The 16,342-nt window shown below is 48.6% G+C and overlaps 3 protein-coding genes across 3 annotated transcripts in view; 1 reads left to right on the top strand and 2 right to left on the bottom strand.

The window, feature by feature from the left end:
* The window catches only part of LOC119454277 (fatty acid synthase), a 46,521-nt gene extending 38,151 nt beyond the window's left edge, over window positions 1-8,370 (bottom strand). The window contains exons 1-5 of the mRNA XM_049668013.1: window positions 8,145-8,370; window positions 7,475-7,597; window positions 5,099-5,332; window positions 1,429-1,730; window positions 67-456 (exon numbers count right to left, since the gene is read on the bottom strand). Coding sequence (XP_049523970.1) covers window positions 67-456; window positions 1,429-1,730; window positions 5,099-5,332; window positions 7,475-7,597; window positions 8,145-8,370 — 1,275 coding nt within the window. The remainder of the gene's footprint in view (window positions 1-66; window positions 457-1,428; window positions 1,731-5,098; window positions 5,333-7,474; window positions 7,598-8,144) is intronic.
* A 668-nt stretch (window positions 8,371-9,038) lies between these two features.
* On the top strand, window positions 9,039-13,284 carry LOC119453663 (uncharacterized). The gene is made up of 2 exons (XM_049668311.1): window positions 9,039-10,551; window positions 11,614-13,284. The coding sequence occupies exons 1-2, from the start codon at window positions 9,240-9,242 to the stop codon at window positions 13,143-13,145; spliced, it is 2,844 nt and encodes a 947-aa protein (XP_049524268.1). The 5' UTR covers window positions 9,039-9,239; the 3' UTR covers window positions 13,146-13,284.
* A 548-nt stretch (window positions 13,285-13,832) lies between these two features.
* Window positions 13,833-16,342, bottom strand: part of LOC119454276 (fatty acid synthase-like) — a 51,267-nt gene continuing 48,757 nt past the window's right edge. Inside the window, exon 3 of the mRNA XM_037716248.2 lies at window positions 13,833-14,005. Coding sequence (XP_037572176.1) covers window positions 13,833-14,005 — 173 coding nt within the window. The remainder of the gene's footprint in view (window positions 14,006-16,342) is intronic.

Here is a 16,342-nt window from a genome sequence, read left to right as displayed (position 1 = left end):
AGATTGCAGCGCCACCATTTAGTGAGATTGTCCTACACGAATTTCAATACTGATTATGGTACGCACCTGACATGAAACAATGGAGACAATAGATCCCGATATTGTCTTACACCGGGGCTCGTCGGAAGTCACCAGATCGATCAGGTCGATTCCGAATTGCTCTTGCAGTAATGCGTGGGACTTGCGGATAGATTCAGCAAAGACTTCGAAGTGCATCATCTGGCGTGCCATGCCGTTCCACTGGCAGCCAATGCCAGTGAAGATAAACCAGAGGGGTGGTCTTTCAGATGGAGCCCGCTCGGCTACCTTAACGACTGTCCTGTTCGAGTTGTCCATGGGTACGATTGCAAAGCCTCGATACGGGAACAGTTTCATGTTTGGCTGCCCGACACGGTTCAGGAGGGCATACCCGGAGTCCGGGTACGGTGATTCGGCTTCAACTCGATCCAGTGTGCGCTGCGAAGACGGCGGTAATGAAATAAATATTACCGTTTTTTATACCACAATGCAAAAAATTGTCGCACTACGCTCCCCTGCAGGGTGCTAGCTTCCTTGATGCGCCACCTGACTCTGCAGATATAGTTTTGTATGCTGGAGTATAAGAATATAAACACCGCGTACACGATATGTTGAGCGCGACATTTATGATTTCGCATAAATCTACGTAAGTGAGAAATCCCAAATGCCCACATCACTCAACAAAGAAAGAGATTACTCCAGTGGAAACCGTCTTAGAATCACTGCAACGTCATTAGGATTACCATTACAGCAATGTAGCGAGAGACTGGGTTAGCACAGCCGAAACGCCTCATGCATGCCGTCTGTACTACAGTCTCGTGCTTTTCTTTGGCTAGACTGCGTCACCTAGCGGTGCGCCTGCAATGTCTGTGCATGGCGCGTGTCTGAATATATATGACACGGGTCCCATTACGCCCAGCAACGGAAACAATTTGAATAATTTTTAAATGCGGCTAGCATTCTTTAACATCAGCGTGTTTTAGGTATGTATGTACACGCCTAACCTCTTTCACATCAAGTACGCTTCACTAGGTAGTCGATGGTCAAGCGTGCTCAAAAGCAAGCGTCGGGCATACTTGTGTTATTGATTACGTAACACTGCGCATGTGTCTCTCTTCAATGAATGCGTTTCACACCAGCTTGAGTCACCGGTATAATTGACAATGGGCATGTTCTGCTTGTCAATAAACCTCTTTTACGACCACTGGGTATGCGGCAAGGCGCAGACTCCCAAAAAAATGTTATAGACGCACCTACACGTGCATTTAAATAACCTGTTCTAAAACGTAACAATAAACAGCCCACCGATATAAGTTAAAACGTGTAAAGACGCCCCTTTGTAGTGTAATGAGTCCGGGTCAGCTTTAGGCACTGTAGCAAAATGAGAGGGCGTACTGTAAAGAAACTCACCATTAGCGAGTCGCTGCTTCTTCCAGCCATAACAACAAGCCTAGGAAGCTCCGGTTTCAAGCGCGGAAGGGAGTCCACATGTGGACTTGAATTGGATTCTAAGATTGCATGTGCGTTTGCACCGCCGATTCCCTGAGAACTCAGGCCTACCATGCCCCCGTCGAATGGCGTCAGCTTGGCAACTACCTCCACGCGTCCATCGTGCAAAGAGGGCATGTCCGGGTCCGGATTTTCAAAGTGTAGGGTGGGCGCTATGGTTCCCGTCTCCATGGCGAGTATCACTTTGGCCACAGCGGGGACACCTGGAGGAAGATGCGTCCCAAGTACAAAAAAAAAGGATCCCCTCGTGAATAAGCCAGAAGCAGCTTTCTGTTAGGATCTACAGTTTACCAACTACGTGAAAGTCAAAGTGCCTCACTAATCGGCGCTAGTAGAATTTTCTGTAGAGTCGTTTAGTGATAGCACACGCTTTGTGGAAACCTGTAGCGTTGCGAAAAAGTAAAGCCGTATTCAGAGGTAATTATAGACATTGGTAAGATCTGTTACTTGGAAAGTTGCGCAATGTAGGGCCTTCACATTAGTTAACTGTACCGCGCCAGCATCGACAAGCCGGCTTGTCAGCGCCCTACAACGGCGCGAAGCGATGAGATCAGCAAGTATAAGCGCATGCGAAGAAAGTTCGCGCCGAAGCGCAAGTGGTGCACTCTAGGCTTTTCCCACATGCCCGACAGAAAGATTGCGACATGCGTGAAACAATACAAAATTGTCGCTCATCTACTCGTGTGCTGCTCTTTGCCGTCCCTATGATACGCTGTGTCACGGCTCTGTGCGCGTTCTGTTCAATATCTTTCTTCCCTGCCTACCGATTTAAAACAATGTGACTCCCTTTCCATATTTAAATCTGACTTAAAGGACTACCTATTTGAACCTAAAAATAACTGTTCTAATTAACTTGCTATAGCCTTTGAATGTATTTGTCACTTTTTCTCATTTTTGTGCTGACATGTTATACCATGGTATTATTATATTTTCTTTTTTGGTTGTTATGTTGTGTCGGTTTTCTTTTGTATTTTGTTGTACAGCTTTTATTTTTTGTAACCTGGTTTTTTAATATATGATCATGCATGATATTACTGTAATTATTTCGTCTTTCATGTGCTTGTTAATTTTTCACATATGCAGTGTTAGTTTCGTTTCATTACTGGATATTTAATTCATCGTAAGGGCTCCTGCTTGCCGTTTTTACTTTGGGACCCCTTCCTGTATACTGCTGTCTATGTACTAACTTATCAATAAAAACGAATTGAATTGAATTGCATGAACGCTACATCCATTCGTAAACTAATAAGTAAACTCAATACAGGTGCATACGCTATGGACATCTGCGATCGGTCGGGAAATCAGCCGCCACGGTAACTGCGGCAGGGGATGTGCCATGCTTTCGGGAATATCCCGGCGGAAGGTACTTCCGCTAGGGATGAACTTTCAGCGCCAGAGCTTATTCTCATTGATCGTGTTGCTTTGCGCTTGATTTAAGGCGCAGAAATTGACTGCCCGGGTGTTGAAGCTCACGTGGTATTGTTTTGAAGAATCGTAAGACTGTACCTGGGAGAGAAAGTTAAGCGAACGAAGAAAGGTGCACAAAAACTAGGATAGAGACGTCCGAAGTGCACCTAAAGCCAGTTCCACGAGGAACGTGTTTCAGATGGAGTTTCGGCGTCAGCCCCGGTCGCATTTCACTCTTAGCTAACCACTTCTCGCCCACTTCTCGTGTGGATCTGGCGTCGATCTGGCATATATAGGCATACTTCGGCCACGAGGGAACGCAGCCGTCAGCTCACGCTGCTCGTCACGACACGAGCCACGGCCAGATGACGCTGACCGGCGCCGACGCCGAAAATCCGACGAAAACTTGTTCCTCGTGGTTGGGCGTTAACCAACACGCAGACATGAATTTTGCAGTTTGCGCGTGTCCATGTCTCCTCACTTTGGTGCCATTAGAACGAAACAGCATTTTCCGCGCCCGTTCGTCTGTCTGTTCTATTTTGACGATGACGACTATGACGTCATTAGAGTATCGTTTTTTTCGTCCTCAAGCTGTCTCATTATCAGCCTCGCCCTCGACATAGGTGAGAGAAAACAAAATATGCCGTTTAAGAAAGCGGTATAGGTGCTAATTTGTGCCATACCACGTACTTTGATCAAGGACACATGGTCATTCGCGCCTTCTTGCAACCGGGGCATTGGTCATGGTAAACATCTGACGTGCGATAGTTGTTAAAGCAATGCGTGGAAACATTCAAGGTGACGGAAACCATACAGCTTAGTAATAAATTGGAGCGTGATCAAAGTGCGACTGTTTTTCAGTCTATTTTTCGAAAGTTCATTATAAGTTCAACTTTCTATTACTATCGTTTTGTTAAACGTGCGTTTAACTTCCGGCTTTCTGCAAAATATTTTAAGTGATGGCTCCTCCCAATTTTACACTTTTTTGGCATTATAGTCAGTGGGTTATGTGCGTGCCCATCTGAGAATAAAACGAAAATCACCAGTGTTCATCAGTGCAGCGTCGTGGCAAAAATGAAGCAAGTCAGACTAACTTCGACTCATTGTTGCCAGCTGCAGGTTACGCAGTCGAAGATAAACAGTAATTGTGCGATAAAAACATCGATGAAAATACGCGTTTTGTGATTATTAACTGCACGCCGATGGGAACCGGCCATCCCAATTACATACTTTAGAAATACGCACACACATCACAAACATACGAACACGCTAAGTCTAAAAAAATGCAAACATCTGAAGAAAAGCTTAAACCATGAAAAGCTACCCACATGTACCCGCCTGCACCAAGGGCTCGTATACTACAGTTAACAAAAAGCGAGTGTAATTTTTCAAATAAAACCTAGATTTAAATTAACATCTCAATGTTATTCTCTTATGGCAAGAGAATGCAAAGCCAGGCCGATTATTATGTCAATCTTCTGTGCGGCTGGTGTCACACCACACAGTCCCTCAATAGAGGAAACAGCAGAGACGAAAATAATAAATAAAGAAGAAAGAAATCAAAATTTCTTAATGTAGCCTGGATATTTCATCGAATACGTTTTTCGTCGAATACGTGGACTGAAGAATTATTAATGTCAGAAATTCTTGGCAAAAAAGCAGCCTCAAGAGCACAACTAACCTGCGCGACAGTTACCTTAGCCTGAAGGCACAATCAGGGTAACTTAGGCTCGCTAAAGAAAATTCCAAGGCTCGAAGTGCGTTCATTCGGTCTATAAGAAGGTTAATTGCGCTGTAGATAGCAGACCTTCTCTTCTTAATTTTCAACCCTAACCGCAGCGCTGATATGTCGTGCCGACGTCGTAAATATCAGTTTATTTCCATTCCTGCTCTGTTTTGTTTCTAGTGCATCGCAAAGCAATACTTGTCCATTCACGATGTAGTATCGAGCACACATTGTTCACACGGTGTGACATCACGAGGAGCTAGCTCTGGAGCTTTAAGCACTATACCTATCCCTCTAATATCACCTGAGATAGATGCGGGCGCATATCTTTCGATAAGTGTAGGTTCCTCTGAGGTTTTATCTTACGGAGCAAAGGGTAGGTGAGCAATGTTTCACGAGCTGCTACGGACACATGCTTTAGCAGCTCCGCCATCTTACCAGAAGCACTCTCTGAGTGCCCCATGTTGCTCTTGACAGATCCGATCTTGAGTGAGTTCTCGCGCCCAGGCGAACAAATGACGTTGCTGATTGCCTCCAGCTCACTTATGCCGCCAGCTTTGGTTCCAGTTCCATGTGTCTCGACATAAACTACTTTTCGTGGGTCCACGTTGACTTCAGCGTATGCATCACGGAGGAGCTTCTCATGCCCGTAGGCCGAAGGAAATGGGACACCTGCGAGAGATAAGACCAAATGAGGTACGTACGCGCTGTTTATTTAAGCACCATCGCATTTGCATTCGAGCTTCCTGCGAAATGACTCTTTCGCTGAGTTTGTGCGCGGTCATCCCTACTCCGCTAACATTTTCAATCCTCCTTTCTGAGTACATTTAGGTCCGCAATGGAAGCTCAAGGGGTTATCTTTCAGTTTGTCAACCACGAACTATGGCGTGAACTTATCATAGTTCACTGTAGGCCTAACTCTTGATTTTCGACTAAAGTGTTCTTCAGTGGAAGCTCCGAGGCGCCAAGCTATGATCCGGTGATGACCACTAAAAAGAGGAACATGTAAATGTCACCCCCTTTGAAACAACGCGGTACAGATGTCAGCAATGTCGTTTCTTTTTCAAGAAAACTGTTTAACTTTGGGTAGAAGGTATCTTTATGTTATACACTAACACGCCGCGGTGGCTTAGCGGCATTGGTGTTGAGCTGCTAAGCACGAGTTTGCCGGATCAAATCCCCGCCTAAGAGGCCGCATCTCGATGGCGGCGAAATGAAAAAAAAAAAAACACCCGTGACCCGGGCATTGGGGGCACGTTAGAGAAACACGTGGCGGTGAAAATTATTCAGAGTGCTTCACTATGGCGTGCCCCATAATCAAATCATGGATCTCATTCATGCACCAGCTATACTGCAAACTATACTAATACCTGTGAGATGTTCAATTGATTGCGTGTTATTCCTTGATGCTGCCCAGGATATCTCAGGCGTCTTACTTGTCTCCACAAAAGTGTAAATAATGTTGCACCAGTCTTCTTTATCTGAAATGTTTTCCTTATTGATACACGTCCGCAGAAACCCTCATATCGTTTTTATCAGTACGACACCGCCCTAAATAACACTGTTCGCTGTAATTTCCTTCTTTACTGTTCGACATACTTTCATAGCTAGCTTCCTCTATATGGCTATTTGCTGTTTCCGCATCTCTTAGCATTTTCCTGCCGGTGTTCGCACCGTACTCTCTTGCTGTGTGGTGCCGCCACATGGAAAGCGCTTGGTGTAAGAATACGATGTCATCAGGGCCGTATAAACCGGAAGCAATGTCTTCTGAAACCACGTGAGGACTACATAATAGATAATATCGTGCAAATACGTGATCGCTTTATTCGCCACAATTCCATTTACAACCACCCACCATGGAGCGGCAAGCACACCCGTGTGTCGGGTGTGCTTGCCGCTCAAAATTAATCTTGAGACCCCCCCCCCCCCCCTCATAACAGTATACTGATATTCACGCGTAAAACCACTGAATTCTATCTAATTACACATGCCACTTGACTCTCGCGTTCGGTCATTGGAACTGTTAAACTGCTCGTTTTGAATATTCTTCGATCTGGAACAACGCGCTTGGAATTTCCTGTCCAGCACTGTCCACAAATGCAAAAAAAATATATTTTGTTCCTATAATGCCTACGGAAACCCAAATTGCGTAGGTTTTGGTTATAAGTTCTTCTGTGTAAATATTTGTGAAAAGTCCAGATCACTATTCACAATCCTGCCCATTGCGCTGCGTCGCAGCAGGCTAACAATGGCTTCAGAGAGGCGACTTGCATCATCAGGAGTTATGCCCCGCATAACCACCTTGCGTTGCCGCACACCACGTTATCTTCAGTACGGTGTCGAAGCATCAGATAACTAGGCCACGCACTAGTATAGGTGACGCATCCGAAATATGACTCCTTTACTCTGCAAAAGCTTTTAGCACTTTTCTGCATCTAATTATGTTTATGGTACGAAACGGCTGCCGCAATAAAGCATTCATTTAAACATGAAGTAAACACGAATCTGCAACTGCTCACATCGCGGTGTGATACTTTAAAGGTAGGAAAGGAACAGGGAGAATATCTCCGTTAGCGGGGGACATGTGCATAAACGATTTGCGTGTACTATAGAAGGCGCTAATCAGTAGCACAATATGCTGACTAACGTTGCTCGAACAACTCGCGCAGAAATAGTTTGTCACATTTGCCGGCGAAGACTCCTTTAAGCTAGTAAGAGGCAGATGTCCCCATCAACACTGAGGACACGCTTATCAGCAGCGGCTGTCTACGAATTCAACACAATGTGATGACAAATGTGCTCAAACTAGCTCACCTTGTTCCTTGAAACCATCTGAATTTGCGTAGGCATTGACGACTTTGGCATATACACGTCGGGCGTCAGAGAACCGTTGAAGAAAGAATACGCCAACACTTTCACTGCGAACGTAGCCACCGCCTGCGTTGAGAAATGCAAGTGCATGCACATGTGAACATGTATCCGCGCGAACAAGGCACAATTTTTTAAGCTAAGCGTGCCTTGTTCCGTTCACCAAGCTATCGTGCCCGTCGGTCAGTCCGCCGGTCGATCCGCAAGATATATATATATATATATATATATATATATATATATATATATATATATATATTGTAATGAAGAAAAAGGCGCACCTAGGCTCGGGCGCTCGGACTGCGGGCGCGCGCACAGAGACAAGAAGACGACGAGGCAGAGAATAGAACAGCCGGCCCAGGAACGGGTGCTGTCTCTGTTTCTCCGTTATTGCATTACAATGGTGCAGCCGACTACAACGGACCTGACTTAAGGCGTTCCGGCCTTAAGTGTTTCCTCGCACGGTTCTTCAGAGTGCCCGGTCCCTCCTGCGCAGGAACGCCGTACACGCTTCCTCAGCTATGGAGCCGGCCACCCTACCACCGTCGCAAGCACCCACCGCACCATCCGGGGACGGCGTCCAAGCCTCCTCGTTGGCTCTCGGACAGGACCCTACCGGTGATCTCGTCCAAGCCATTGCCAAGGTGAATCACCAGCTCACGCTTTTGACGAACACATTCGCATCCGTCGGTGGTTGCGCCGTTGCACGTCACACTGAGACAGCGCTTCGGCCCCACCGTCTTGGACCTGTCCTGCCTGGGAACGCCGTACACGCTTCCCGTGGCGAGAATATCATCGTGAGCACTACTTCGACTCCTCAGCCACCCAGGTATGCCGTCCATGCTACCTTGGTGGTAGAACCGGCTGCCGCGACTACCACAACGACCGCACTGTCCGTGGACATCAACACTGGTTCCTCGGGCAGCTGGACAAGTAGCCTGGCTGATTTGAGCCGCTGCGACTTCCAGCAGCCGGCTTACGTAAAAATACTGCCTTTTCGCGGCTTTGAAGATGACGTCACCCTTTGGGTTCACACCATCAATGCCTTGGGTGGTCGGCATGCTTGGCCAGATCACAAAAGATGGCTGGCTGCAGCCAAACGACTTTTCGGTGCCGCAAAGGCATGGGACACTTACGAAGGCGTCAAGCAGCGGTCCTGGCCTGAATGGAGCGCTGCGCTGATAGCTGCTTTCGGCCCGCTCCCTCATGCCTGCGGTGAGTCCGATAAGCGCTGTTCTGCGCCCGACGCTCCGGAGAGCTCCCACTTCGATCCTGCGGCAGGAGTGCGCAGCAACGCCTCGACAGGGAGGGCCGCAGGCTGCTCCGCCGTAGACGCCGGCTCACCGGGTGTCGCCGTCTGCTTCAACCCAGACGGTGGGAAGCGCATAGCAACCAGTGTTCCCGCGTTGACCCACTGTAGCAACGGAACCTATCTGGCTACCATCGCCGCTTATCACGACAAAGCTAGTCACACGTGGGCACAAGCAGTGCTAACTTCCCCCTCTCCCCTCCTGGCTATAAAAGCCCGATTCTACGATCAATAAACGCTTCTTCTTATGCTTGCACGGGACTCGTCTCATTCGGGGATCGGAGCGCGCGCTGGGTGGAATATTACGATGTAACAGTGGCGACGAAGGCGGAAAAAACCCTCGGAATCAAGAACGAGCCAGACAACGGGGACCAAGCAGCGGCTGCGGAAAGAATTGTTCCAATGGCGCATCAACAGCTACCGGATTATGACGACGAAAGGGACAACTGGAAAGCATACATCATCAAAGCAGAGGCTTACTTCGAAGCGACGGGTATCAGCGACCAGACCAAGAAGAGGGCATTGCTTATCGCGGCGCTGAACACAAGAACCGTGCAAGTGCTCGCAGGAAGGGTGGCACCAAGGAAGCCCAACGCGCTCACCTATGACGAAGTAGTCAAAACACTGGATGATTACTTCGACCCAAAGCGTCACGAAACTACGGAAAGTTTTCGGTTTTTCAACCGCTCTCAAAAGGAAGGTGAGCCTGTTCATGAATTTATTCTGGAACTACGACGCATTGCCGACAATTGTAATTTTGGCACAATGCTCGATCGAATGCTTCGAGACCGTATTGTATGCGGTGTACGGTCCAGCGCGTTGCAGAAGCATTTGCTGGCAAAGGAAAATTTAACACTGCAGGAAGCGGAAACCATGGCGCTCGCAGCCGAAGCGGCGGAAAAAGGGGCGGAGAAAATAAGCTCAGAGCTAACAGTGCTTAACGTTGATGCGCGACAGAGAACGGGGAACGAGGTGGTGTCAGAATGCAGCCGGTGTGGCAGCAGCAGGCATAGCAGCAATGCTTGTGGTTGGTTGAGGGCACGGTGCTACCGCTGCGGTAAGCTAGGGCATATTGCTAAGAAGTGCTTGAGTGACGCCCACGGTCTAAGGCCTAGGTCAAGCAGGCGAGCACCTGGGAACGTACGCGGTCGAGCTCTTGCAGTAAATGCTGACTCAAATGACGAAGACTTTGATGATGCTACGCATGTGTGGACACTAAGCTCGGCACGTATTGCTCAGTTGGAACCGCCTATCAAACGCACTTTCACTTGGGGTGGTGTGGACGTGTCAATGCACGTAGATACTGGCTCCCCAGTGTGTGTCGTACCAAGGCAAATTTTCGAGAAACACCGACAACAATGGCCAATTCCGAAGCCCACAAACATCAAGCTATCATGCTACCTCGGAAAAATTCCAGTGATGGGGGAATTGCGTGTACCGGTGTCATATAATGGCGTATCCTTTGACTGTCCCTTGATCATCCTAGACTGTACAGGTCCCAGTCTATGCGGACGTGACTTGATCGCCCAGATTTCAAAGTCAGGAATGCCAATCTTCAACCTGAGGGCCCAGCCGGACACCCATTCGGGAACGACCACGTCTGCCGTAGAGGACATCCTCGCCGAGTTTCAAGACGTGTTCCAGCCAGAAGTCGGAGTGATTGATGGGCCCCCGGCGCGCCTACTGCTAAAGGAGGGAGCCACACCAAAATTTTGTAAGGCTCGTTCTCTGCCGTTCGCTTTACGCGATAAGGTAACGCAAGAATTGGACAGGCTTGTGTCACAGGGAGTGCTGTCACCCGTCACACACTCGGAGTGGGCTACGCCCATTGTGCCGGTTTTGAAAAAGGATGGCACCGTGAGAATTTGCGGTGATTTTAAAGTCACTTTAAACCAATGCTGCGAGTTGGAGCAATACCCCTTGCCTCTGATCGATGATATGTTCGCTAGCCTGAACGGAGGCAAGTATTTCAGCACCCTCGACTTACGTGATGCGTATAATCAAATTCTCTTGGATGAAGACTCGCGGAAGCTTTGCGTTATCAACACGCACCGCGGGCTATTTGCGTACAACAGATTGCCGTTTGGTATTGCTTCGGCACCAGCTATCTTCCAGCGGAAAATTGAGACTGTTTTGCAGGGCTTATCATGTGTTCAGGCTTATCTGGATGATGTTTTGGTATCGGAAAAAGATGAAAGTGGCCAGGATTTACGGCTCGTGCTGCAACGATTCAGAGAGCGTGGAGTAAAACTGCGGCTTGACAAATGCAAGTTCCGTGAACAGTCTGTCACGTATCTAGGGCACAGAATAGATCAAGAAGGTCTTCACCCGATGGAAAAAAATGTGGAAGCAATCTTAGAGGCTGCAGAACCACGGAATGTCGGCGAATTGCGTTCGTTTTTGGGCATGCTCACATACTATTCCAAGTTTCTACCTAACATGTCGTCTCTGCTCGTACCACTGTACCAGTTGCTCGAGAAACACTCGCGGTGGAAGTGGGAAAACGTGCAGAAAGCAGCGTTTCTAACGGCAAAGCGCAGTCTGCGGGAGGCAGGAGTGCTCGTACACTTCGATCCTAAGAAACCACTGAAACTAGAATGTGATGCGTCACCGCATGGTATTGGAGCCGTATTGTTTCACACTGATGGGAGTGTCAACAGACCCATCGGGTTTCGTTCCCGAACGCTGACCAAAGCCGAGCGAAATTATTCGCAGCTGGAGCGAGAGGCCCTTGCTCTCGTGTTTGGTGTAACTAAATTTCGGGACTATCTTGCAGGCCACGAGTTCACCTTGGTCACCGACCACCAGCCGCTCCTGGGCCTCCTGAAGTCTGACAGGCCTACACCACCACTGGCTGCTGCTCGTATCCAGCGGTGGGCGTTGTATCTCGGAGGATTCCGCTACAGGCTACAATACTGTCCTGGCAAGCTGCTCATAAATTCAGATGCCCTGAGCCGCTTGCCCCAAAAGACGAACGAGTCGGAGGCCGGAGGTGAGCCTGCTGATTATCTCCTAGCGTTGGAAACCTTCTCAGACGGGACTATTTCACTGACGGAGTTAAAACGACAAACGGCAATCGACCACATCTTATCAAAAGTCGTAAGATATGTACTGCAGGGCTGGCCAGCAAGTAAGGCTGTGGAAGCGGACATGAAAGCATTTTTTGACCGGAGATTGGAGCTGTCCGTAGCACATGATTTATTGTACTGGAGCCGGAGAGTTGTGATTCCAGAAAAACTGCGCGCACAAGTGTTGGAACAATTGCATGAAACGCATCAGGGTTCCTCGGCCATGAAGGCAGTCGCCAGGTCCTCTTTTTGGTGGCCGGGTCTCGATAGCGATATCGAACGGCTATCCGCTTCCTGTAAAAGATGCATTCAAAACCTGCCTATGCCGTCAGCCGCACCAGCAAGGAACTGGCCTAAGACAGTGGAGAGCTGGGAAAGAGTACACGCTGACTTTGCTGGGCCGGTCGCGGGTACAATGATCCTCGTGCTTGTAGACGCCCACAGCAAGTGGATAGAGGCTGTTCCCATGAAGAGAGCAAGCACCTCTGCTACTGTGAGCTGCTTGAGGAATATATTCTGTCGATTCGGTATTCCCCGTACCATCGTAACAGATAATGGCACACAATTCACCAGCGAGGAGTTCGCGACATTCACGAAGCGGAATAATGTAACTCACGTGCGCACGCCTGTGTACCACCCGCAATCAAACGGGTTAGCGGAAAGGGCTGTTCGCACCATTAAAGACGGCCTCAGAAAGATGGGCAACGGCAGCATAGGGGATAACCTGGATCGTCTTCTTTTTAATTACAGACGGACTCCCCTCAGTTCTGGAAAATGCCCTTCTGAACTTCTCTTAGGCTACCGCATCCGTTCCCGCTTGGACGCATTATTCCCCCCCATTCATGCAGGATCTACAAAAACAGACGAGTGGACGGTGCCAGCGGATGTCGCCGTTCATGTCCGTAATTATGGGCAGGGAGATAAGTGGACTCCGGGAAGAACCGTATCTGTATCCGGCGCCCGAATGGTCACCATTGATACACCTGAGGGACCCGTACGGCGGCACGTTGATCAGGTGCGCTCGGCCCAGTCAAGCCCGGAGCAGTGTGAACCTATTCCCGAAAACAAGGAAGAGACAGAACCATCCACGAATCAGGTAGTGTCCCCAGTACGACCACCTGTCCAGGGGCCGACGCAAGACACCCCACCTGCCGATGCTGGCGAAGTACCGCTACGTCGTTCAAAGCGACAGCGGAAACCACCACAGCGTCTCTACAATCTTAAGGGAAGAGAAATGTAGCAACGGAACCTATCTGGCTACCATCGCCGCTTATCACGACAAAGCTAGTCACACGTGGGCACAAGCAGTGCTAACTTCCCCCTCTCCCCTCCTGGCTATAAAAGCCCGATTCTACGATCAATAAACGCTTCTTCTTATGCTTGCACGGGACTCGTCTCATTCGGGGATCGGAGCGCGCGCTGGGTGGAATATTACGATGTAACACCCACCACCGGGTGGCTAATCCTCAAGCTATCCTATCAGCTCCACCACAACCTCTGATGACGCAGCAAGTCACCGCTGATACATTCACGCGGCAGTCTACGCCAGCCGAGGGACTGTGGCGGCAACCCAGTGAAGCTCGGGAGCTGCACCATCTCGCCGTTGCACCTTCACCCGGCATGGCTTTAGTAGACGGGCTCGTGGCCCGCTCCGTGGTAGATCATGGATGCGAGCCATTTTTTCCACCGCGGGTCTCGGTCTCTGCGTCAGCGTCCGATACTTCTATACCATCACTTGTGGGGACCATGACCGCTTTCCATCCGGAGCGGTCGGTGGGACGGCTCCCGAATGCAGCGGTGCCGGAGCGCATGGAGGCGCCGGCTTCTTTAGTGCTTGAGCAGGCTGGCACTCCAGGAGCCTGATGTGCCCACGGATCGCGGCGGGCAGAACCATCCGGACCCGCCACATGCTGGAATTTAAACGGGGTCATTGGCCGAATACGTCGCTGTTAGCCCCACGCCGAGTGGGGCCTCGCTGGCGGAGGCGGAGGCGGGTGGTGCGCCTGAGCTCATCGTCATCGAGGACCTGCCTGCGCGCGAGGGACGCATGGGAGGCCTCGGGACGTTCAAGGGACTGTCGCGGGTTACCAGCACGAGAGACTGCAAGAGACACACAAAAGACCAGTCGCGCAATGCTCGCGGTTTTTTGTCAAGCGCGGCTGATTCGCGCGCAATAACGAGCCTCGTTCATTGTGCGGCAACGTTGCGAAGTACGCGACGACTGAGCAGACCGGCTGCTCATTGTGCACGATCTCCAGTTCTACGTGTCCAATTGCGACGGGATATACGTCGACGAGACATGCGACCCGATCGTAACACGCAGTGCCGACCCCCAGAGACGCTGGTTGCGCACAGGACGGCTTTCCCTGGTTTCCATAATCAGCGTGTCCTCACAACCACCTGAGTTATCTTCGGCAGCGTGGTCGAGTGTAATGAAGAAAAAGGCGCACCTAGGCTCGGGCGCTCGGACTGCGGGCGCGCGCACAGAGACAAGAAGACGACGAGGCAGAGAATAGAACAGCCGGCCCAGGAACGGGTGCTGTCTCTGTGTCTCCGTTATTGCATTAGAATATATATATATATATATATATATATATATATATATATAAACGTCATTTGCGAACGCGATACAAACTCCAGCAGTCCGGTCTATAAAAACACGTCATCCCCGATGTCAACGTAGTGCCAGTGAGCGGACGTTTCTTGCATGCAGTCAGGCAATAACTGCAGACTTTGCTGAACTGAGTTGGCAGGTGCCCGTTTAGAAAGGAATCGAACAACGGTACAGACAGCATACTCCCTGGAATTTAAGGCTCAGTTGCAAATAATTTCGCTGAACATGGTAAAACATGTGGTTGTGAAGCAGTCCTTGAAAATGTCACGTTCTTAGCGCGCTATAGAAAGCAAGGCGCCCTTAAGAATAACGAAGCCTTCATAAATACAAACACCGCGATTGTTTTGTTTGCGTGCCTGAAATATATCTGCGCTGTAGTAAAATATGCTATTAATCGAATGCGTGAGATCATTCCGACAATAGTGGCTTGTGTTGCTTTGGTGTTTTTTAGGTTCACTGCGCAGATCCTGGTTCCCATATATTGCAGTTGATACGCAATAAACAGTGCTGGTTAATCAGCAGTGGGTCTGTCGTGTTCACTTCGTCCTGTCTGCAGCGCTGATCGAGACTCCCTTGTAAGCAGTAAACGACGACATAAAACATGTATATGTATATTGTCGCTTCATAGGGATCTGTATATCTCACAGATTCCTCCATGCAATAGTGCATGTGACTCGAGAATTGTTTTCAGTTTTTTATATTTGCTGTACCCGCAATTTCACACCACTGCCGATGTGCTGATTCCTGACCACTGCTTCGAAATGACTGCGCAACTCTGTGACGTAAGGCCATAGAAGTCTTAAATATACTTTATTTCCCGAAGCTTGCCCTGCAGCCAAATTGTTTACTAAATGAAGCATGCAGGGCTTCCATGTAGAAGTTGCCAGTAGTCACTTAGCGAAGTAATGTTTCCTCGGATGAAACAACTGGGCATATTTCGAATGTGTCGTTATTAGGACTAAAGCCTTATCTTTCTCATGGTTAGTTCTCCGTTTCAAGGCAGTTTTGAAACCGCCTCGTTGACACGAAATGGTCATCTTAGGAATAGATGCGATAATACGCACAGAGCCTCGATTAAAGGTGGAAGAATGATTAAGCAAGTGAACTGAAGTGATAATGGATGTACAGAGGTGAATTAGGTGAATAAAGAGTGAAATGATGGTGATTTAAAGGGGTTTAGTTGGCTTGTAAGAGTAAAACGAAAAGAAATGATGTGATAAAGTGAGCTAAGATAACGAAGAGTGAGTGAGAATGAATTAAAGTGACTGAAGTGGTGATAGGGCCAATAAAGAGTGATGGCATTTGGAAATTTGGAGTAATAGAGCAAACTAAGTGTGATAGAAGTAAAAGCGAGATGACAGATTGAATAAAGGTGAGCCAAGCAGTGATAGGGTGAATCAAGAGTTAAACGAGTGTGAATTAGGAGTGGATCAAGGAGTAATGGAGTGGGGAATATTTACGTGAGATTTGAGGGTCCAAGTGAGAGTGACTCAGCAAAAATAAGTGCCGAGTCACTGTTAGAGATTGGTGAATCATAGGATGGGTGACTTGCAAAAAAAACATGATGACTTCCAAGAATGATGGTAAATTGTGGTTTCAGAGTAATTATGACTCAGAAAAAAAGTAGTCGTCTTGTCATTCATGTCAGTCGCCCTGTTTGTATATCCACATAACTTATGAGACTGCGTGACCTAGTAAAGGTCATGTGCTTTGCCCATAATCATTAAATATAATCATTGCTCAATTAATTTTAGGCCCCACACAACGCTGTTGTTATCCTTCTCCTTGAGTACTGCTTACTAAGCTGAGTGGACCAGCAACCT

Source organism: Dermacentor silvarum, chromosome 5 (assembly GCF_013339745.2).
Source record: "Dermacentor silvarum isolate Dsil-2018 chromosome 5, BIME_Dsil_1.4, whole genome shotgun sequence".
Classification (NCBI taxonomy): domain Eukaryota; kingdom Metazoa; phylum Arthropoda; class Arachnida; order Ixodida; family Ixodidae; genus Dermacentor; species Dermacentor silvarum.
This window is presented reverse-complemented; position numbering and strand designations above follow the sequence as displayed.